The sequence below is a fragment of the Trifolium pratense genome, linkage group LG2 (genome assembly GCF_020283565.1).
Source record: "Trifolium pratense cultivar HEN17-A07 linkage group LG2, ARS_RC_1.1, whole genome shotgun sequence".
NCBI classification, from domain to species: Eukaryota; Viridiplantae; Streptophyta; class Magnoliopsida; order Fabales; family Fabaceae; genus Trifolium; species Trifolium pratense.
The window spans coordinates 59,014,193-59,037,700 of record NC_060060.1 but is presented as its reverse complement, the minus strand read 5'-3'; the positions used below and the strand labels follow the sequence as shown (position 1 = coordinate 59,037,700).

The 23,508-nt window shown below is 34.3% G+C and overlaps 1 protein-coding gene across 1 annotated transcript; it reads left to right on the top strand.

Annotated features, from left to right (window-relative positions):
• The first annotated feature begins 6,311 nt into the window (after positions 1-6,311).
• LOC123906262 (probable LRR receptor-like serine/threonine-protein kinase At3g47570) lies at positions 6,312-9,910 on the top strand. Its single transcript, XM_045956127.1, has 2 exons — positions 6,312-9,247; positions 9,380-9,910. The coding sequence occupies exons 1-2, from the start codon at positions 6,658-6,660 to the stop codon at positions 9,796-9,798; spliced, it is 3,009 nt and encodes a 1,002-aa protein (XP_045812083.1). The 5' UTR covers positions 6,312-6,657; the 3' UTR covers positions 9,799-9,910.
• Positions 9,911-23,508: the final 13,598 nt, after the last annotated feature.

Genomic DNA, 23,508 nt, shown 5'->3' with positions numbered 1-23,508 from the left:
TCCAACTTTATAACCTTTGAATATTCAATCAACCACATAGCTATGCTTTTTAGAAACTTTGAATATTCCTTTATATTCTTGATAGTTTTAACCGCTATCACAAAACCATGACTTTTTGTCATTCTATTGTCATTGTGTCATATACTCATATGCACAAACTTTATATCATTATTCTCTTGTTACATATTTAATAATCATTTCAATTTGAAGTTCAACTTTCACTTGAATGTATACATTCAATACATTAAATATGTATAACATCAACAAATATGATCATAAAGATTTGTCATGACCAACATTTATTTCATAAGATGGTTTCACACATGTAAGTCATATGAACTTAAAAATACATTAATACTCTAGAATTTATTTCATTTTTATCACAAGAAACATTTTCATATTAGTTATCATATAACTAATACATGTATCATAAATTCTAAATGTCAAAATCAAGCTTCATGTATAATATGTTCTATGGAAAATTCAAATAATCATCATAATAGAAAGATAAACAATGATTCAAAATCATTAATATTTTCTATAACATAATTTCCTCCATGAATAATTACCAACTTACAATAATTTCAAATACTCAACCAATCTTATTATCAATATAAGCAAGAAATTAACAATAACTTTCATATTTATCATACACATATAATATGAGATCATCACTTTTAAATTTAATAACTTCTTGCACAAAATAATAATAATAACACTAAAATATGTATTTCATATTTTGACAATTCATATACCCTACTTTTATATTAAAAGAAGATCATATAAAAGTATGTCTATAAACCAAACTTATTCAAACTTGTCAAAATTCACAATTCACATACTTTGAGTAGTTTCTGAATCATACATATAATAATCATATATCCATACAATTTAAATATGTACCTTTCACCGTAGTCATTATTATATGTATGTTCATCTTTCATTCAACGTTGCTTGTTAAAATCAACACTAAACTGTCTATGAATTGGATTTAGTCGGCAATCCATCATGCACTGCCGTAATTCTTCACCAAATGACATATCATCGGTTGGAAACAAATAAATAGTAGAAAAATCATGTCAAATTTAAATTAATCAGATACATAGAAATGAAATGGTGATACATTTTTCCTAAACAAGGCTTCCATACACACATATCCATAGCCTATAAAATATTCTAAGCAACTTCTGAATTTTAAAAAACGTTATATTCCAAATATAATGACTATATATCCATTAAAACCAATGTGATTTCCAACTAGTATGTATTGCTTAATACACTCAAGGAAACATAACACAATTTATCATCATATATGAAATACTACAAGTCAAATTAAAATTATCCATATAATCCATTCACGACAAATTTCACATCATCACAGAAATAACAAACACGATTTTGATTGTAATTAAAGATCATATAATCCAAGATAAATAACAAGTACAATTGATAACAAGTACAATTGATGACATTGTATATAAAATAAGAATGGATAGTTATACTTATCTATTTTGCCATTCGTTGCAACGGCTATATGATCTCCTTTAAAAATTGCAGCCACATAAATAAATCATAAATTGAACCTAAAGATTGCAGAACATTTGTCGGGGGTCTGCTGCAAATGACTTGAACAAGAAGAAGATGATGAACGACATGATGAATATATTGTTCCAAAGCGTGTGTATCACACTAAACTTTAGGTTCAATTCGCCCCAACCAGTTTATGTAAACCGGATGCAAAAGTGTTAACCGGCGAATCCCCTTCAGGATACTTTGGAAACCTTGACATGGATTGCACATACACATCAAGCATATCGATCAACGACATTTTACGGAATAAAGTTTCTTCAATGACCCTTGTGCACTAGAGAAATGAAGAAATGATTTAGAAATAATTTTGACAGAATTGACTCATGAAATTCATGATTTCTCTTATGTATTTTCTGTCTCCTAAGTGTCTCTATTTATAGAGAAACTTATGTCAAATGATGAAAGGACACAACCTTTAAAAGAATTTCAAAAATGTAAATTTGAATTTCAAATTAATCATTGCAATCTTTCAAATATATTTTGAAAAATCTCCGACATGTCTTTCAATTCTTAAGAATCTCATTCATATAATCTTTTCTTTGCGATGTAAGAGACAAATAATTAATAATTTCCAATATATTTCTCGTCAAAAGCAATTTAAAAATAAATTCATTGCAAAGTATTCAATAATTGACAGGCTATAACTCGTTGATATGAGCATAAGCTATCTTTAACAATATCATCATACACATAAGGTACCACAAAATGAGCCTCATCTAGTATATCTCTAGCTCTTGTTAGTGTACTTTTTGATTCAAGCCACAACCATTCTCTCTAATGTTTCGTTTATTTTAAGAGATTGACTTTCTTGTTAACCACAAAGAAAAAAAACAAAGAAATATTATCATTCTTTTTAACAACCGTCACAAGTGCCAATTGGAGTTAGTGAACAAAACAATACCATTTTTTTTTTTTACAAAAGCAAAACAATAAACATAGAATGCACAATTATTGTCTTATAGGACCAAACCTTTCAGGTCATTAAATTCGCCATACATATTAGTAGCTACATCATATACTCCCTCTGTCGCATAATGAGTGAGCCAGTTGACTACGTCACGCATGTCAATGCATGACTTTGACGATTAATATTTTTAATTGTATAATAATAAAAATTATAAAAATATGATATTTTGAAAATAATCATCGAGATGAATCCATCATCTTATATGCTAATATTTGTTTTTATTTATCAGTAGAAAAATAGGGTCAAAACAAGATATGTGAATAATGCATATAGTCAAAATGACCCACTCATTTTGGGACGGAGAGAGTACTTCTTTGCAAACTCTTGACAAACTTAAATTGAACTTTAATGACTCTAATGCTAACTTTAAATATATTGCACTATAAATTTTTCCACTCTCTCGGATGCTTCTTCTACTTTAAGAGATTGACTTTCTTGTTAACCACAAAGAAAAGTATCATCTTCTTTTTAACAACCACCACAAGTGCCAATTAGAATTGGTGAGCAAAACAATAAAGGGTAAATAGTGTTATACCCCCTGCAAAATAGGCGAGTTTTGCGTTACCCTCCTGCAAAATATTTTTTTGAGATTACCCCCCTGCAATGTCAAGATTCTTTGCGTTACCCCCCTGGCTCAACAAGTGGGCATATGACATGGAAGAATCTTGACGTGGCATGACACGTGGAAATTAATTAATTTTTTATTTATTTTTAATTGCCAACTCATTAATTAATGTGGGTTTGTAATTAAAAAAATGAAAAAAAACTTAAAAGTTGTTATATTTTTATGAACTTACTTAAAAGAATTTTTTTTTTTTTTGACTAAAAGTTGTTATTATATATATAAAAAAAAATTCTTATATATATATAATAACTAATAATAGAGTAACCAAAAAAAAAAACGAAGATGAAAAAAAAACTAATAATAATAATAGTAACCAAAAAAACTAATAATAATAATAATAATAATAACTAATCATAATAGAGTAACCAAAACAAAAAAAAAACTGCAATCACATAGTAACGTAAGAACAATCGCTTTGCCCTAACCCCCAAATTGAAATTGAAAACGAATAACAATCGCTGCATATGAACGGAACGAAAAAAAAAAGTTTCTTTAAATAAAAAAGTTTCTTTAAAAAAAAGTTTCTTTAAAAAAGTTTTTTTTTTTAAAAAAAGTTTCTTTAAAAAAAAAGTTACCGTAAAAAAAAAGTTTCTTTAAAAAAAAAGTTTTTTTCATTTTTTTTTTATTAAAAAATAAATAATTACTAAGTTGGCAATTAAAAATAAATAAAAAATAAATTAATTTCCACGTGTCATGCCACGTCAAGATTCGTCCATGTCATATGCCCACTTGTTGAGCCAGGGGGGTAACGCAAGGAATCTTGACATTGCAGGGGGTAATCTCAAAAAAATATTTTGCAGGGGGTAACGCAAAACTCGCCTATTTTGCAGGGGGGGTATGACACTATTTACCCAACAATAAATATAGAATGCACACTTATTATTTATAGGACCAAATTTTTCATGTCATTACATTAGCCATACATATTACTAGCTACATCATCATATACTTCTCTATAAACTCTTGAAAATGCATCAAAGAGGCAAAAACACACGTTCACTTAGTTGATGTATTCAGAACCGTCGAATTTTAGTCAAACAAATTGGTAAAATAAATTTTAAAATTTTCAATTTTAAACTTGATCCGTCCCATCAAGATCAAAGGACTTTATACATGCCGATTGTATAAATGTGAGATTTTTCTGACCGCTGGGAATTGGATCCCCTTGCTGACTAATTCTTGCTCATACATTATTGAATATTCTTGTGCATTACAGTTAACTATGACAAGTGATTAGTTGGGTAGTTTGTCACATCAAATTAGTTAAAACTTCTATAAATAAGCTTTGACGATAATTGTTGATTAAATAAACTATTAATTAAAAGCTCGGCATTGAACAACATAAGGTAAGACTAATATTACTAAATGAAGAAATAAACTCAAACAATACATACATGATACATTGTTGTAAACTTTAGGGTCAAACCAAAGAAACTAAAAAGGCTGACTTTACATAAAAGAAAATTAAGGATCAATTTGTGGAAAAAATATGTTTAGAAGCGTGTTAAATTCTTATTCATATATCATCATATTTTGTGGAAAAAATAAGTTTAGAAGCGCGTTGAATCCATTATTCATATATCATCATATGTTTTGACCGTGGACTAATATAATTCTTCTCATATACTCACTCCGGCCTTATTTATAAGTAAAAGTCAACAAAAAAATTTGGCCTTAAATATAAACAAAAGTCACCAAAACCAACTTTATTTAATGCTATTTTACCAAAATTACCCTCATTAATTGTTCAACTTTTTATGATGATTGTAGAATCCCAATGTAAAATTAATATATTATAAGGGCATTTTAGTAATTGTAATAGAACTTTTACATAAAATCAAGACAAAAAAGCAACTTCTTAATAAGTGTGCAAATTGGAATATTTGCTTATAAAAGAGGCCCGAATAGTACATTACCATCAACTGAGGTGCATTACAAAGTCACTAGGTTTGGTCTAGTGGTGAGAGGTTTGAATAATATGCTATAGGTCTTGGGTTTGATCATCAACTCATTGTAAACAAAAAAACTGAGGTGTATTACACACTTAACCGTGACAAAAGTCCTTACTTAATTGGGTAATTTGTCATATTGAATTAATTTAAAAAACTAAACACCAGCTAATAGGCGACTCATACTATTTTGAACCAAATACTAATAATAATACAATCATACTATCACCGCCAGTCAACAACCGAATGTACGAGTAAAAGAAAAAAAAACCGAACCTACGATTAATATTGCAAAAAATTTAAAGGGATAATAAAAATCTAAAACAAATCTCTTACCTTTAATCTGAGATGTGATTACTTATTGAAGTTGATATGGTTTTTTGTTCTCTCATAAGTCTTCTTTACTCTGCCAGAAGTGTTACATGCATTGTAAGCACAAGAGCAAATAATACTTATGAGAAAACAAAAAACCATATCATGTTTTTGGTTCATGTAATATAATCACTTTTATTATAATGAATTGATCTAAATAATAAATGTTTGATTTATATCTAGTGCGTAAGGAAAAAATTCAGTTGAGACTTGAGAGAGAAGAACTTACCTTATGTGCCTTCGATGAAATTAGTCGAAAAAAATAATTACCATTTTTTTACACAAAATAAAGAAGTTTTTAAGTGCACACATAAGCTACTATTTGTAGCTTCTTCATTTTCACGTCCAAAACAGTTTTGGGATGCGAGAAAGGCCAAAGAAACGTAAATTCAAACAATATTTTATCATTTGCAATACATTTTTTTAGATTCTACCTATGTGACAAGACAAAATTAAACATAATTATTATATTATAAAGATCAAAAGCAAATAGAGAACCAACTATAAGACCAAAACATAAATTACCCCAAAGATTTTCAATTTATTTTACATAAACCAAGTATTCTCTACGAGCAACTATAGAGACTATACCAACAAATTTTGTGGAATCTAAATAGACGGCAAACTCTTACTAAAAGTTTTAACGATGTTGCATGCCTAAAGCCGAACTTGATTATTCAAATTTTAATTTTCAACTTCAACCATTATATGTACGAGTTTTCATCATTGTAAGTAGTAATAGATTTTTCACAATAGACATTAAGATCTCGCACTTTTATAAGCACCCTACTTTTGTGAGAGTAGTATTGAAAATTAAGATAAAGAAAATAAGTTAAATATAACTTTTATACATATATAAAAGAGAAGAAATATCAAAAAATTCATTATTCTTTGGTGATGAAGAACTAATATGTCTATTGATTGTGATTTGTGTTTTTTCTCAACTTTAGTAAACAGATGAGTTGTACATTATCAAACTTTTGACTTGAAAATGTCAAAAACAAAAAAAAAATCTTCATCTTGTACTCTGTTAGATTGACCAATTCTTTTCCTACTACTACTAAAACCATAGTCCAAATGCAACATTAAATCACTTATAATAATTTGATAAATACCTGCATGCACATTAAGCTATACATCAAAGATCAGTCACTATGATCCATATAAGATTTATTTTGCTCCTATGTATCCTACTTCATAATTTTCATGTCATCATTTGCAACAATAACACAGACAAAGATATACTTCTATCTTTCAAACTACAAGTAACTGATCCAAACAATGCTCTATCAAGTTGGAAACAAGATTCTAATCACTGTACCTGGTATGGTGTAAACTGTTCCAAAGTTGATGAAAGAGTTCAATCTCTAAACTTATCAGGACTTAGTCTTTCTGGTAAACTACCTTCTAATATCTCCAACCTCACTTATCTTCATACACTTGACCTTTCCAATAACAGTTTTAATGGCCAAATTCCCTTCCAATTTTCTCATCTTTCACTCCTTAGTGTCATTCAATTACCTGACAACAATCTCTCTGGTACACTTCCACCTCAATTGGGTCAACTTCATAATCTACAAATTTTGGACTTTTCTCTCAATAATCTAACAGGTAAAATTCCATCAACTTTTGGTAATCTTTTTTCTCTTAAGAATCTTTCATTGGCAAGAAACATGTTTTTTGGTGAGATTCCAAGTGAATTAGGCAATCTCCAAAATCTTTCAAGACTACAACTCTCACAGAACAATTTCACCGGCGAGATTCCTAGTTCTTTCTTCTTCAATCTCTCTTCCTTGGACTTCTTATCCTTAACAATGAACAACTTATCAGGCATTTTACCACAAAAATTCGGTGACTACTTTCCGAATTTAAGTGTACTTACTTTGGCAACTAACAGATTTGAAGGGGTGATTCCTAATTCCATATCCAATTCATCACATCTTCAGACTATTGATCTTTCTAACAATAGATTTCATGGGCCAATACCTCTTTTCACCAACTTGAAAAATCTCACTTATTTGGCTGTTAGTAATAATTTACTCACTTCCACCACATCATTGAATTTTCAATTCTTTGATTCTCTTAGAAACTCTACTCAGTTGGAAATTCTTATGATCAATGGTAACAACTTGGCTGGTGAACTTCCAAATTCTGTTGCTTATCTTTCAAGCAATCTACAACAGTTCTGTGTTGCTAATAATAAGCTAAATGGAACTATTCCTAAGGGAATGAAAAAATTTCAAAATCTCACATCCTTATCTTTTGAACATAATTATTTCACCGGCGAGTTACCATTAGAATTAGGAACACTCAAAAAATTGGTGCAGCTATTGATATACCAAAATAGATTGTCTGGTGAAATTCCAGACATATTTGGCAATTTTACAAATCTGTTTATTCTTGCTTTAGGAAACAACCAGTTCTCAGGTAGAATTCCCACAAGTATCGGACAATGTGAGGAATTGAATATACTTGACTTAGAAATGAATAAGCTTGTTGGTGTCATACCAATCGAGATTTTTCAACTCTCTGGCTTGACAACTTTGTACTTACATGGAAATTCTTTGAACGGTTCGCTTCCTCCTGTATGCAACATGGAGCAGCTAGTGACAATGTTTGTTTCGAACAACCAGCTGTCGGGGAACATTCCTGAAATCAAAGCAAACGGCTTGAAGATGCTTTTGATGGAAAGAAACAAATTTAGTGGCTCAATTCCAAATAGTCTAGGGGATTTAGCATCCCTTGAGACATTGGATTTATCATCAAACAATCTCGCTGGTTCAATTCCTGAGAGTTTAGAAAATCTCAAATATATGGTCAGCTTAAATTTGTCTTTCAACAAATTGGAAGGAAAGGTTCCTATGAAAGGTGTTTTTATGAACCTAAGCCAGGTTGATCTCCAAGGTAACAACAAACTATGTGGCGTTAACAATCAAGTTATGCACAAGTTAGGAGTCACTTTGTGTGTTGCAGGTAAGAAAAAGAACAGAAACATTTTACTTCCTATCATACTCGGCATTATAGGCGTGACTGTTTTGTTCGTGTCAATGATCTATCTACTGTGGCGGCTAATGTCCTTAAAGAAGAAACACAAGGAGGAGATAAGAACTTTGTCATCAACTCCTCTAAAGGGGCTGCATCAAAATATATCCTATGGTGATATTAGGCTTGCTACAAACAATTTTTCAGCTGCAAACATGGTTGGAAAAGGGGGCTTTGGATCTGTTTACAAGGGTGTGTTCAACATCAGCACTTGTGAGAGTCAAACTACCACACTTGCTGTTAAAATTCTGGACCTGCAACAAAGCAAAGCCTCTCAGAGTTTTAATGCAGAATGTGAAACTTTGAAAAATGTTCGTCATCGGAATCTGGTCAAGGTGATCACTTCTTGCTCCAGCACTGATTACAAGGGGGATGATTTTAAGGCCCTTGTTATGCAATTCATGCCTAATGGTAATTTAGAGATGATTTTATACCCGGAAGATCTTGAGTCGGGTTCTTCACTAACCTTGTTGCAAAGATTAAACATTGCCATTGATGTTGCATCTGCCATGGACTACTTGCACAATGACTGTGATCCACCAATAGTCCATTGTGATCTGAAACCTGCCAATGTCCTAATAGATGAAGATATGGTTGCGCATGTGGCAGATTTTGGATTGGCGAGGTTTCTCTCTCAAAATCCATCAGAGAAACATAGTAGCACTCTAGAATTGAAGGGATCGATCGGCTATATCGCCCCAGGTACTTACTTACTAATGAGTTTTTTCTACTTTGAATTGTACTTTATTTAACCTTTTATTTATGCATAGCTATATATGTATGTATGTATGTATGTAATATATAGATATCTAATATTTGTGTGACATGTTTCAGAATATGGTCTAGGTGGAAAGGCTTCAACTAGTGGCGATGTGTACAGTTTCGGAATCCTATTTCTAGAGATGTTCATAGCGAAAAAACCAACGGATGAAATGTTCAAAGAAGGATTAAGCATGAACAAATTTGTATTAGACATGGATGACAAGCAATTACTTAAGGTTGTTGATCAAAGACTTATCAACCAATTTGAGTATTCAACACAAAATTTCAGCAGTGATTGTAATAGTAGTAGGTCTATCGACAACAGTTACAGTGACGGCATCCCAGTTTGGATGCACAAAGCTGAGGAGTGCATAGCTGCTTCAATGAGAGTTGGCTTGTCATGTATATCTTATCATCCTAAAGATCGGTGGACAATGAGAGAAGCCTTATCAAAATTGCATGGAATTAAGCAGTCTATACTAGGCTTGTGATGTTGGTTTCATTCCTGCGTATAGCGTATAATCTGTCAATATTTGTCATAAATCTCATGTGCTTCCATAACAAAATTTATATATGAATAGGAATCTCAAAATAGTTATGAAATGTATTTAAAGCGACACACAAAAAATTTGCTAAATTACATGCTAATAACTGATATAAAAATAAATGAAGCACTATTTAAGATATAAAAACATATAATTCAATTACTCAGCACCCTGCTAATCATATTATCCCGTTAAACTTTCACTATTGATTCCAAGGAATAATCAATATTACCAATCTAAAACTGTAGGATTAGGTTTGGATTAAAAAGCTTATCACATTTGGAGTATGATACCTAAAGTCAGTTACTTTGTGCCATGAACTCAAACTTAGAGACTTATCATATTTGGACCTTTAACATGTTTGTACCTTGCGCGGGGAAGGAACATTTGGTGTACGAAGGACAACCTTTGATACTGAACCGCTCGTAGCAACTATTGAAACAGTTTGACGATTACATGCCTTAGAAGTTCTTTTTATTTTCTTGGGAGAAGTTTCAGAATCAGAAGTGGTTTCAGAATCAGAAGTGATTTCAGGTTCCTTTGATTTTCTTTTCTTTAATTCTTTTGAGGATGAAGAATCGATACTAGTACCTCCCTCATTCATTGATACATCGTCATTGCCACCACCACCCTCATTTGTTGCTACATCATCGCTGCCACCACCCTCATTCGTTGCTACATCATCGCTGCCACCACCCTCATTCATTGATGATCACGGAAGCATTACTTTTTATTATGTTCTGTTGAAATGAAATTACACAACTCTGATCTTTATATAGACCCTTTTCTGCTATTCTCATAAAACAAGTAAATACTATTAATAGCCCACTATCTCTTGGCCTTCCAACTACAACAAACTCTTTGTCTTTCCACTAACTTATTGATAGAAACCCACTAACATTAAAGTTTATTCAACAAAACTCCCCTGTAAACTTAAATGTTCCTTCCATCTATCATGCCTATCAATTTCTTGCCTCTGTCGAAAATTTCTTTCGATAATGGTTTTGTGAAAATATCTGCTGCTTGATCCTTGCTTGCTACATGCCTCAATTCGACACTTCCTTCCTTCACATGTTCTCGAATAAAGTGGAAGCGAACGTCGATGTGTTTGCTTCTTTCATGGTTTACAGGATTCTTTGCTAACTCAATTGTTGATTTGTTGTCCACTTGTATTACTGTTGCACCTACCTGTTTTAGCTCCATTTTGCTCAACAATCTTCTAAGCCATATTGCATGACAAACACACCAAGATGCTGCCACATATTCAGCTTCACATGTCGAGAGCGTCACTATCGGTTGCTTCTTAGAAAGCCAAGTAAATGCGGTATTTCCCATGAAGAACACATATCCTGAAGTGCTTTTTCGATCGTCTACATCTCCGCACCAATCACTGTCGGAGTAACCAACCAACTTGTAATCTTCTGTTCTTGAGTAAAACATTCCAAGTGACACTGTTCCTTGGATGTACCTTAGGATTCGTTTCAATGCCTTCCAATGTGAATATACTGGCTCCTCCATGAATCGACTTACAATGCCGACACTTAATGAAATGTCCGGCCTTGTACATGTGAGATAGCGAAGACTACCTACCAAGCTTCGATATTTGCTTGCTTCGACACGTTCTCCTCCATCAAATTTTGACAGCTTTGCACCTGGTTCCATTGGTGTCGAAACTGGATTACAATCTTTCATTTTGAATCTTTTCAGGATTTCCTTTGCATATGTCTCCTGTGATATGAAGATTCCTGCTTCTTCTTGTCGAACCTCCAGACCAAGAAAGAATCTCATCAGACCTAAGTCTGTCATCTCGAATTCACGTGTCATTGTGCCCTTGAATTCTTCTATCATCTGACCATTGTTTCCCAAGAAGATTAGATCATCGACATAGAGAGCAACAAGTAACATATTACTGCCATTCTTCTTTACATACAGAGCATGTTCGTAGGGACATTGCTTGAAACCATTCTCTTTGAAATATGTGTCGATGCGTGTATTCCATGCTCGCGGTGCTTGCTTCAACCCATAAAGCGCCTTCTTCAATTTTAGCACTTTTTCTTCTTTTCCGACTTTCATGTATCCGGGTGGTTGTTCGATGTAAACGTCTTCTTCGAGCACACCATTTAAAAATGCTGACTTGACATCCATTTGAAATATCGGCCATTTGAATTGAGCAGCTTGAGAAATGAGCAATCGAATTGTCTCCATTCTTGCAACAGGTGCAAATACTTCATCATAGTCAATTCCTGCTTTCTGTTTGTATCCCTTTGCAACAAGTCGCGCTTTATACCGTTCTATTTCGCCTTGAGCGTTCATCTTTTTCTTGAATACCCACTTCACACCAATGGGTTGACTGCCTTTTGGTAATTCTGCTAGTTCCCATGTGTTGTTACGTTCAATGGCCTTAATCTCTTCGTTCATGGCAGTTTTCCATTTTTCGTTTCGCAGCGCCTCTTCGAAGTTAATGTTTTCAGTATCTGCCAAAAGACATACAAGGTGTACCTCTTCTGTCGTTTCATACAAATCTTGCAGACTTCGCATTCTGGGTTGTAGAGGTTCATCTTCACTGTCAGACTCTTCAAGTTCTGTTGAAATGCTTGTTGGTACGGCGACAGATGATTCTTCAACTTCGACATTAACTTCTGTCGAATTGTTCCAGTCCCACTTGCTCGCTTCATTTATTCGAACATCTCTACTCACTATCACCTTCTTGCTTATGGGATCGAATAGCTTGTACCCTTTTGTCTTCTCATCATACCCAATGAATATGTACTTCTGACTTTTGTCTTCAAGCTTCGTTCTTCGTTGATCTGGTAGATGTGCATACGCCACACTACCAAATACTTTGAGATGGGAAACTGTTGGCTTCTGTCCGCTCCATACTTCTTGTGGTGTTTGATCTTCTAACTTCGCATGTGGACATCGATTCTGAACATAAATAGCACATTGTACAGCTTCTGCCCAGAATTGCTTCGACATGTTCTTGCTTTTAAGCATTGATCGAACCATGTCGAGAACTGTTCGATTCTTCCTTTCAGCCACACCGTTTTGTTGAGGTGAATATGGTGCAGTTAGAAATCTCCTTATGCCCTGCTCTTCACAATACTTCATAAAAGCTGTGGAGGTATACTCACCACCTCTGTCAGATCGAACGGCTTTGATGTGTCTGTCAGTTGCCTTCTCCACCATTACTTTGAACTTTTTGAACACCTCGAATGCTTCAGATTTTTCTTTCAAGAAGTAAACCCAGGTCTTTCGTGAGAAATCGTCAATAAAGGAAATGAAGTACCTTTTGCCACTGAAAGATTCTGGTGTGATTGGCCCACATATGTCGGTATGAATCAGTTCGAGAATATGTTTAGCTTGATATTCTGCCTTCTTTTGAAATGAGGTTCTTGTTTGTTTGCTAAGCACACATTCTTCACAAAACTTTCCTTCATAATCCATGTTTGGTAGCCCGTGCACCATATTTTTTTTCGCCAACCTTTTCAAACCAGCATGATGTAGATGACCAAAGCGTAGATGCCACAACGACGCTTTGTCTTCGACATTGACTTGCAAACATTTTTCTTGAACGCTTCTCAAATTCAGTTTGTACATTCGATTTCTCTCCATCTCGACTTGAGCAATCAGATGCCCTAGCTTGTCCTTCAAATGCAGTATCCGATCTTTTATAAGTATCGAATAACCTTTTTCTGTAAGTTGCCCCAAACTCAAGATGTTGGTCTTGAGATCTGGTACATAATAAACTTCCTTGATTGATCCAATCAAGCCATCCTTCTGTAAGTAACAGATTGTACCCTTGCCTTCGACTTTCACTTTCGATGCATCTCCGAAAGACACATGACCATCTTCAATCTTTTGCATTTCTTTAAACAGGTGTTTGTGACCACACATATGATTACTTGCCCCTGAGTCGAGATACCACATAGTGTCATTATTGGTGTTGATTTCATTTTGAGCCATCAAGAGAAAACCTTCATTTGCTTCAGCTTCCAAAACTAGATTGGTTGTTTCTTCTACCTTCTTTTCGACTTGACAATCCTTTGCAAGATGTCCCACTTTACCACAGTTATAGCATTTGTAGGAGTTGCAATCCTTCGCGTAATGACCATACTTCCCACACTTGTAGCATTCGAAGTTGGAGTAGTTTGATCGACCACCTCTTTGACCACGTCCTCTGCCACGCCAATTTTGCTGGCTTGACTGTCCTCTCTCGAAGTTGCTGCCTCGACCACCTCGACCACGACTTCCACGGCCACGTCCTCTTCCTCGGAAGTTTTGAGAAAAGAGTACCTTTTCGTCTTTAATTGACTCCTCGACTGCTTCTTCTTTCTTTTTCATCTTACGTTGTTCGTGTGCTTCGAGAGAACCAGCGAGCTCTTCGACTGAGAGCGTCGAAAGGTCCTTCGACTCTTCTATTGCACACACAATATTCTCAAATTTATCTGTTAAAGATCTCAGTATCTTTTCGACAACTCGTGCATCAGTCACCGCTTCGCCATTTCTAGTGAGTTGATTCACCACTGTTTGGACACGCGTGATGTAGTCAGATACAGTTTCTGACTCCTTCATTTGCATCCTCTCCAATTCACCACGAAGAGTTTGGAGTCGAACTTGCTTCACTCGATCTGCTCCTTCGAACGCTTTTTTTAACGTGTCCCATGCTTCTTTCGACGTAGTCGAACCGGCAATTTTCTCAAAGCCTGAATCGTCAACTGCTCGGAACAACATGTACAGTGCCGTCTTATCCTTTGATCGCGTCTCTTTCAACGCCTTGTTTTGAGCTGCCGTATATCCCGCAGTATCTGTTGGTTCTTCAAACCCATCTCTGGTCACCTCCCACGCCTCTAGAGCTCCAAGAAGAGCTTGCATTTTGACACTCCAGTTATCATAATTTGACTTCGTTAGTTGCGGCAACGGCATTTGACTCATCACGTTTGCCATTTGCTCTGATACCAATTTGATCACGGAAGCATTACTTTTTATTATGTTCTGTTGAAATGAAATTACACAACTCTGATCTTTATATAGACCCTTTTCTGCTATTCTCATAAAACAAGTAAATACTATTAATAGCCCACTATCTCTTGGCCTTCCAACTACAACAAACTCTTTGTCTTTCCACTAACTTATTGATAGAAACCCACTAACATTAAAGTTTATTCAACAATTGATACATCATCTCCGCCACCACCCTCATTCATTGATACATCATCGCCGCCACCACCCTCATTCGTTGCTACATCATCGCAGCCACCACCCTCATTCGTTGCTACATCATCGCCACTACCACTCTCATTCATTGATACATCATCGCCACCACCACCCTCATTCATTGCTACATCAACATCGCCGCCGCCACCACCCTCTTTCTGATCAGTAGCAGTGGAACTGATCATCTTTGCTGCCTCCTTCTTATCACCCTCCTCCATTAGGCCACACAAATTAAGAAGAAAATTATGATTTTCTGTAATCTTTAGTTAATATCAAGAAACTATATTGAATGTGCACAGAGATGGAATATTTATAGTAAGAACAGATAGATAAGAAGGAAATGTAACTAACTAGTTATAACTACTTCTAACTAATAAACTATCTTAACTGAAAACTTCTAACTAATCAACTACCTTAACTGAAAATAGCTAGGAAGGAAATGTAACTAACTAGTTATAACTACTTATAAGTTATAACTACTTCTAGCTAAAGCATTGGAACTATATGACACTTAAAGTCATGAATTTGATTATCAAGGGATCCAATCTAAGTTCTAGTGGTCTAACTAAATCTATTTTTGTTTGAAAATTACCGCATTCTGAAGATATTGTATACTAAAGGAGACAAATCTGAGGGTTTAGTTCTTGAAATTCCAAGTCATATTGCATCATCACATATGGCTTTTCTTAACTAATTATCCATATACTTCTATGAAGACCTAAACCACTTGTAATTTTTGAAATGACTTATTTTTAGACATATCAGAGAACAATCAATTAAAGTCTCAGGTGCTAAGCCTTATAATCGCTTCCAAAACCTAAAATCTACCATACATGACATCGAGTACCACTCGCCCTACTTCTAACTCTCATGTAATTGATTGATTTTCAAACAAGCATTAGAATTCTTAGCATATATATATATATATATATATATATATATATATATATATATATATATATATATATATATATATATATATATATTATATCAGAACCTCTTGTCATGCGACAACCATCATAATCATATTTATGCAAGCATATATAAATTGTGCATACTTATGATATAAAATTATTAGCATTTACCTCTATCCTAGATTTGAGAGATGAAATCAAATAAAAAAAATGTGTACTTACCTGTGCAAAAAGAAAGAAAGAGAATTTCATTACATGTTCTGATTCTTATCATGTGACAGACAGCAAGCTAGCTCATAAGATGCCCGGTGGTAGGGTGTTCCTGCAAACACTCGGTACTCAAGTCAGTATATGATTTTTCTGAGTAAGAGGTCTAGAATAAGACATACCTTAATAGGCGATGATGCGAGACACACCTTAATCAGATTTTGATAATAAGTTTGCAGTCGAAAACATTGACATATACATTGTCTACAATATCATGCTTTCCGAAAACAGCCTCCCCTTGTGATCCCATTGAGAATTTGATACTGCCCAACTACAGCCAAGAGAATCCAATCCAACAATAACAAATAGGGTAAATCCCTCATGTCCAATCCCAATTGGAAAAGATAGCACTGAGTAACACATTTACAAGTAGATATTTACAGTTCAATAACCATGCTTCAACCAACTAGATATATAACTTTGTCATAAGTGTTAAGAGCTAGCATGCAACCAATCATAATCATATATATGCAGACTTATCTAAATTGTGCATACTTATAGGGCATAACAAATCTTTTATACACAACCAAAGCATGTAATCTCAATCATGTTTATCACCCACACAGACATTTTACTCATCATGAACTCCCCTTTTGGCCATGATACTTTAATATTTGTCATTTCAAGCGTAGAATCAAGTCACACGTAAACCTCATTATGATGCAGAGCAAGGGAAACGAAACGAACTAAGTTGTTAGAAGACAGAAGGTTGGAGTTATCCTTTTTTTCTTCACTAGGTCTCATCTCATTCTACTTTTATAATTTTTTCTAACCGTGCCTTATTACAACATCTTCTCCAAATACCAATTGCTTTTCTGGTTAATAATGATTTCTAGTGAATAACTTATAAGCAGTTCTGGCCATGAGACATAAGACTGTGTCCGAATTGAAAATGCGATATTATTTTGATAGTACTAACAAACAAGATACAAATAATTATTTGAATTCATCAACAACAACAACAACAAAAATTTGTATAACTCCTTAATGAGGCTGGAGGGGAATTAAATTAACCAGCAGCTAGAAAACATCTCCTCCGATGATTATTTGTTTGATTATAACTGGTGATGATATTACAATATGGTTTCGCTGAAATTGGACATATATGCCAACTTATTCTAATAGAACATTAATACCAAATTAGATACAAATAATAATTTGTATAACTCCTTAATTATTAGAAATATATGGAAAAGCTATACTAGTATATACTGATTAGCACCTCGATAGGGCTAATTAATAATTATATGGTCTCCTGGTGAATCTGTATATATATCCTCCAGCACCAGGTTATGGTTTTATGGAGCATAAGGATCATGGTGGTGAATGTGTATATGCTCCAGAACCACTAGGGAAGTTGTAACCCCCAGGAAAATCACCAGGAACACTGTCTCGAGTCTGTGGAGAATGAGGATCATATAATAAACCACCTTGGAAAAGCTTTCGACCTGCATGCGCCACATATAATTGGAAGTGAATGATTTATTTCAGGCATTCTACAACAGTTCTGTGTTGCTAACAATCAGCTAAATGGAAGCATTCCTAAGGTACAAAAATATATTTCACCAGGGAGTTGCCATTAGAATTAGGAACACTCAAGAAACTGGAAAGTCTATCGATGTACAAAAATATATTGTCTGCTGAAATTCCAGACCTGCAACAAAGCAAAGCCTCTCAGAGTTTTAATGCAGACTGTGAAACTTTGAAAAATGTTCGGCATCGGAATCTGGTCAAGGTGATCACTTCTTGCTCCAGTACTGATTACAAGGGGGATGATTTTAAGGCCCTTGTTATGCAATTCATGCCTAATGGTAATTTGGAGATGAGTTTATACCCCGAAGATCTTGAGTTGGGATCTTCGCTAACCATGTAGCAAAGGTTAAACATTGCCATTGATGTTGCATCTGCCATGGACTACTTGCACAATGACTGTGATCCACCAATAGTCCATTGTGATCTGAAACCTGCCAATGTCCTAATAGATGAAGATATGGTTGCACATGTGGCAGATTTCGGATTGGCAAGGTTTTTCTCTCAGAATCCATCAGAGAAACATAGCAGCACTCTAGAATTGAAGGGATCGATCGGCTATATCGCCCCAGGTAACTTACTAATGAGTTTTTTCAACTTTGGTTGTACTTTGTTTGACCTTTTATTTATGCATGGCTATATATATATGTATGTATGCATGTAATATATAGATATCTAATATTTGTGTGAGATGTTTCAGAATATGGTCTAGGTGGGAAAACCCACTTGGACTGGCCAATGAAAATAGAGCAGCTTTTTTTCATTAGACGTATGCTTCGACTAGTGGTGATGTGTACAGTTTTCGAATCCAACTGATGAAATGTTCAAAAAAGGATTAAGCATGAATAAATTTGAGTATTCAACACAAAATTTACTTAAGGTTGTTGACCAAAGACTTATCAACCAATTTGAGTATTCTACACAAAATTTCAGCAGTGATTGTAATAGTAGTAGTGCGTCTGTCAACAACAGTTACAGTGACGGTATTCCAGATTGGATGCACAAAGCTGAGGAGTGTATAGCTGCTTCAATGAGAATTGGATTGTCATGTGTATCATATCATCCTAAAGATCGGTGGACAATGCGAGAAGCCTTATCAAAATTGCATGGAATTAAGCAGTCTATACTAGGCTTGTGATGTTGGTTTCATTCCTGCGCATAGCATATAATCTGTCAATATTTGTCATAAATCTCATGTGCTTCCATAAAATAAAAATTTATATATGAATAGGAATCTCAAAATAGTTATGAAATGTATTTAAAGTGACAAACAAATTTTTTTGCCAGGGTTGAGAATGCTGAATGACATGCTAATAACTTACTGATAAAAAAAGAAATGAAGCACTATTTAAGATACAAAAACATATAATTCAAGTACTCAGCACCCTGCTAAACATATTATCCCTTAAATATGTTACCAATCTAAAACTGTAGGATTAGGTTTGGATTAAAAAGCTTATCACATTTGAGTATGATACCTAAAGTCAGTTACTTTGTGCCGTGAATTCAAACTTAGAGACTTATCATATTTGGATCTTTAACATGTTTGTACCTTGCGCGGGGAGGGAACATTTGGTGTACGAAGGACAACCTTTGATACTGAACCGCTCGTAGCAACTATTGAAACAGTTTGACGATTACATGCCTTAGAAGTTCTTTTTATTTTCTTGGGAGAAGTTTCAGAATCAGAAGTGGTTTCAGAATCAGAAGTGATTTCAGGTTCCTTTGATTTTCTTTTCTTTAATGCTTTTGAGGATGAAGAATCGATACTAGTACCCCCCCATTCATTGATACATCTTCATTGCCGCCACCACCCTCATTTGTTGCTACATCATCGCTGCCACCACCCTCATTCATTGATACATCATCGCTGCCACCACCCTCATTCGTTGCTACATCATCGCAGCCACCACCCTCATTCGTTGCTACATCATCGCCACTACCACCCTCATTCATTGATACATCATCGCCACCACCACCCTCATTCATTGCTACATCAACATCGCCGCCACCACCCTCTTTCTGATCAGTAGCAGTGGAACTGATCATCTTTGCTGCCTCCTTCTTATCACCCTCCTCCATTAGGCCACACAAATTAAGAAGAAAATTATGATTTTCTGTAATCTTTAGTTAATATCAAGAAACTATATTGAATGTGCACAGAGATGGAATATTTATAGTAAGAAGAGATAGATAAGAAGGAAATGTAACTAACTAGTTATAACTACTTCTAACTAATAAACTACCTTAACTGAAAACTTCTAACTAATTAACTACCTTATCTGAAAATAGCTAGGAAGTAAATGTAACTAACTATTTTTTTTGACAAACTTGTTATAAATACTTATAAGTTATAACTACTTCTAGCTAAAGCATTGGCAGTATATATGACACCTAAATTCATGAATTTGGTTCTCCGGGATCCAATCTAAGTTATAGTGGTCTAACTAAATCTATTTTCTTTTGAAAATTACCGCATTCTGAATTTGAGCCGTTTTACACAATTTGGTACATGCATCACTGCATTGTCATTTTGAGTTTCGCTTACAATTTGGTCATAAGATTTGTTGTACAACTTATTCTCACTTAGATTTACAAGTTTGATATTTTATAGCTCTTAGCCTAATTTTAGGTAGAATTATCCCACAATTTAAAGACAACTACCTATTCACACAAGTTTGATATTTAAGTATGATTTCTGCATAATTATGCAGAAGATATTGTATACTAAAGGAGCACACTGATAAGTAAAGAATAATATAGGGTGATTTTTCAAACTTGAGAAAAAAGATAGAGAATGTCATCGCCTGTTCTTATTCTTATCATGTGACAGAGAGCAAGCTAGCTCATAAGATGCAACAATGTCTAATCATGCCAGTGCAGAAACTTCTAAATCTGTGATGAGGCTCCACTGCAAAAAAGGAAAAAAGCTAAGATACGAGAAATATGCATTTGAACTTACACTCTTTGAAAAATAAAAGTATGAATTATATCACAGGTAAGTTACAATATGAAGAGCTTTTGTCAATGCAAAATGTTCTGATCATAAATCAGGTATTATCAAGGAAGATAAAGAAGCTCAAATGATGGTGAAAGAAATACTCCATGAACGGTTGTGTTCGGCTGGAATCCACGGAGGAGATGATGCCCGATGCTAGGGCGTACCTGCAAACACTCTGCACTCAAGTCAGTATATGATTGAGTTGGGTAAGAGGTCTAGAATAAGACATATCTTAATAGGTGATGATGTGAGACATACCTTAATCAGATTTCACAATAAGTTTGTAGTCGAAAACATTGACAGATATCATGCTTTCCAAAAACAGCCAAGAGCATCCAACAATAACAAATAGGGCAATCCCTCATGTCCAACCCCAATTGGAAAAGATAGCACTGACTACTGAGGAGTACTTAACACATTTACAAGTAGATATTTACGGTTCAATAACCATGCTTCAGCCAACTAGATATATAACTCAATAAATATAACTCTGTCGCATAAGTGGTAAGATCTAGCATACTGTTTCCGATTTCCATGTGCAAGTTGGGCTTCATGAACCCAACTTGGAGTCCCACATCGGAAGTCATGAATCCGGTGTGAGAGTTTATATAGGATTGGACAATCCTCCCCTTTGAATCATGGTTTTGAGGTAGAGTTAGGTTCAGTCTGTATCATTTGAACCCAACTTGGACATGGAAATCAGTAACACATACAACTGATCATAATCATATTTATGCAGACTTATATCAATTGTGCCTGCTTATAGGGCATAACAAATTTCTTATACACAAAACCGAAGCATGTAATCTCAATCATGTTGATCACTCACACAGACATTTACTCATCATGAATTCCCCTTTTGGCCATGATACTTTAATTTTGTCATTTCAAACACAGAATCAACTCACTCACAAACCTCATTATGCAGAGCAAGAGAAAGGAAACGAGCTAAGTTGTTAGAAGATAGAAGGTTAGAGTTATCCTTCTTTTTTTTCACTAGGTCTCATCTCATTCTACTTTTATAATTTTGCTAACAGTGCCTTACAACTATTGATTTTCTGGTTAATAATGTAATACTCTTCATGATCAAGGCTTTAAAAAATAGTAACTATATTATGATTTCTAGTGAATAAACTTAATTACAAGCAGTTTTGGCCATGAGACATAACATTGCATCGGGATTGAAAATGCGATATCATTTTAATAGTACATTAATACCAAATTAATAAGATACAAATGATTTGTATAACTCCTTAATTATTAGAAAAGCTATATAGTAAGTAGTACTGATTAACACCTCGATCGATCCAGTATCCCCTCGAAAAAGCTAACTAATTAATAATTATCTGGTCTCCTGGTGAATCTCCAGATTATGGAGCATATGGTTCTGGTACATATCCTCCACTACCACGAGGTTTTGGATAAGGATGAGAAGTTCCAGGGGCTGGAGGATTAGGAAGTCGAGTCTGTGGAGGATTAGGATCATATAAACCACCTTGGAAAAGCTTTTGACCTGCATGCATGAGCCAAGTGATCATGGTTTTAATATTGAAACAAGAAAAAAGAGATCATATGTATAGAAATCATCAATGATCTATCCCATATTTGTATTATTAGAATAAGTACAAATGCATGTATTTAATATATAGATATCTAGGCTAATGCTACGGTGCACCACCTTCACAAGTGGTCCACCGTGGACAAGTGATCTACCGAATATGAATTTTATGAAATTTACTGTTGGATTGAAAGTTTATATCGTATAGATCATCCATAAATTTTTTAAAATTTTTTGAAAATCATTTGATATGTTATTGAGACCCATCAAGATTTACGTTATTTAATAAACCGTTAATCTTGATGTGTCTCAATAACATATCAAATGATTTTCAATTTTTCTAAATTTTTGTATGGATGATCTATATGATATAAACTTTCAATCCAACGGTGGATTTTGTAAAATTCGTATTCGTTATAATGTTATTCATGACTGGTCCACCATGAACCACTTGATGAAGTGGTCCGTATTAGAATTTACCTAGATATCTAATATTTGTATGACATGTTTCAGAATATGGTCTAGGTGGGAAAGGTTTCAACTAGTGCTGATGCCTGATGTGTACAGTTTTTGGAATCCTACTTCTAGAGATGTTCGTAGCCAAAAAACCAACTGATGAAATGTTCAAAGAAGGATTAAGCATGAACAAATTTGTATTAGATATGGATGACAAGCAATTACTTAAGATTGTTGATCAAAGACTTATCAACCAATTTGAGTATTCAACACAAAATTTCAGCAGTGATTGTAATAGTAGTAGTGCATGGAATTAAGCAGTCTATACTAGGCTTGTGATGGTGGTCTCATTCCTGCATATAGTGTATAATCTGTCAATATTTGTCATAAATCTCACTATCTTTGTTGTTTATTTAGTTCTTCTATCATTTGTTGTCTTGTGTACGATGTATTAAACTATTTGAAAAATAAGAATTTTTGGATCAATGGAGTATTAGATGTAGCAACAAAGTTTCACTCTAATATGTAACAACCAACCCGTTTCACCCGTCACCCATGTTACCTGATGCCCTAACAAACCGAAGATGTAGACGGTCGAGATTAGGCCCAAATTCAGTAGTTGCAGTTTTACCAATTTGATGATTTTTGGCCTGAAACCGACCGATGCTCAAGCCTAAGTCTGTTGTTTTCGGATTTAAAAAACCGTTTAAAAAATA

Excerpts from the sequence above, each read along its gene's own strand:
- LOC123906262 (XM_045956127.1), top strand. The coding sequence starts at position 6,658 with ATGATCCATATAAGATTTATTTTGCTCCTATGTATCCTACTTCATAAT. Across the intron at positions 9,248-9,379 it reads GATCGGCTATATCGCCCCAG|AATATGGTCTAGGTGGAAAG; the intron begins GTACTTACTTAC and ends GACATGTTTCAG.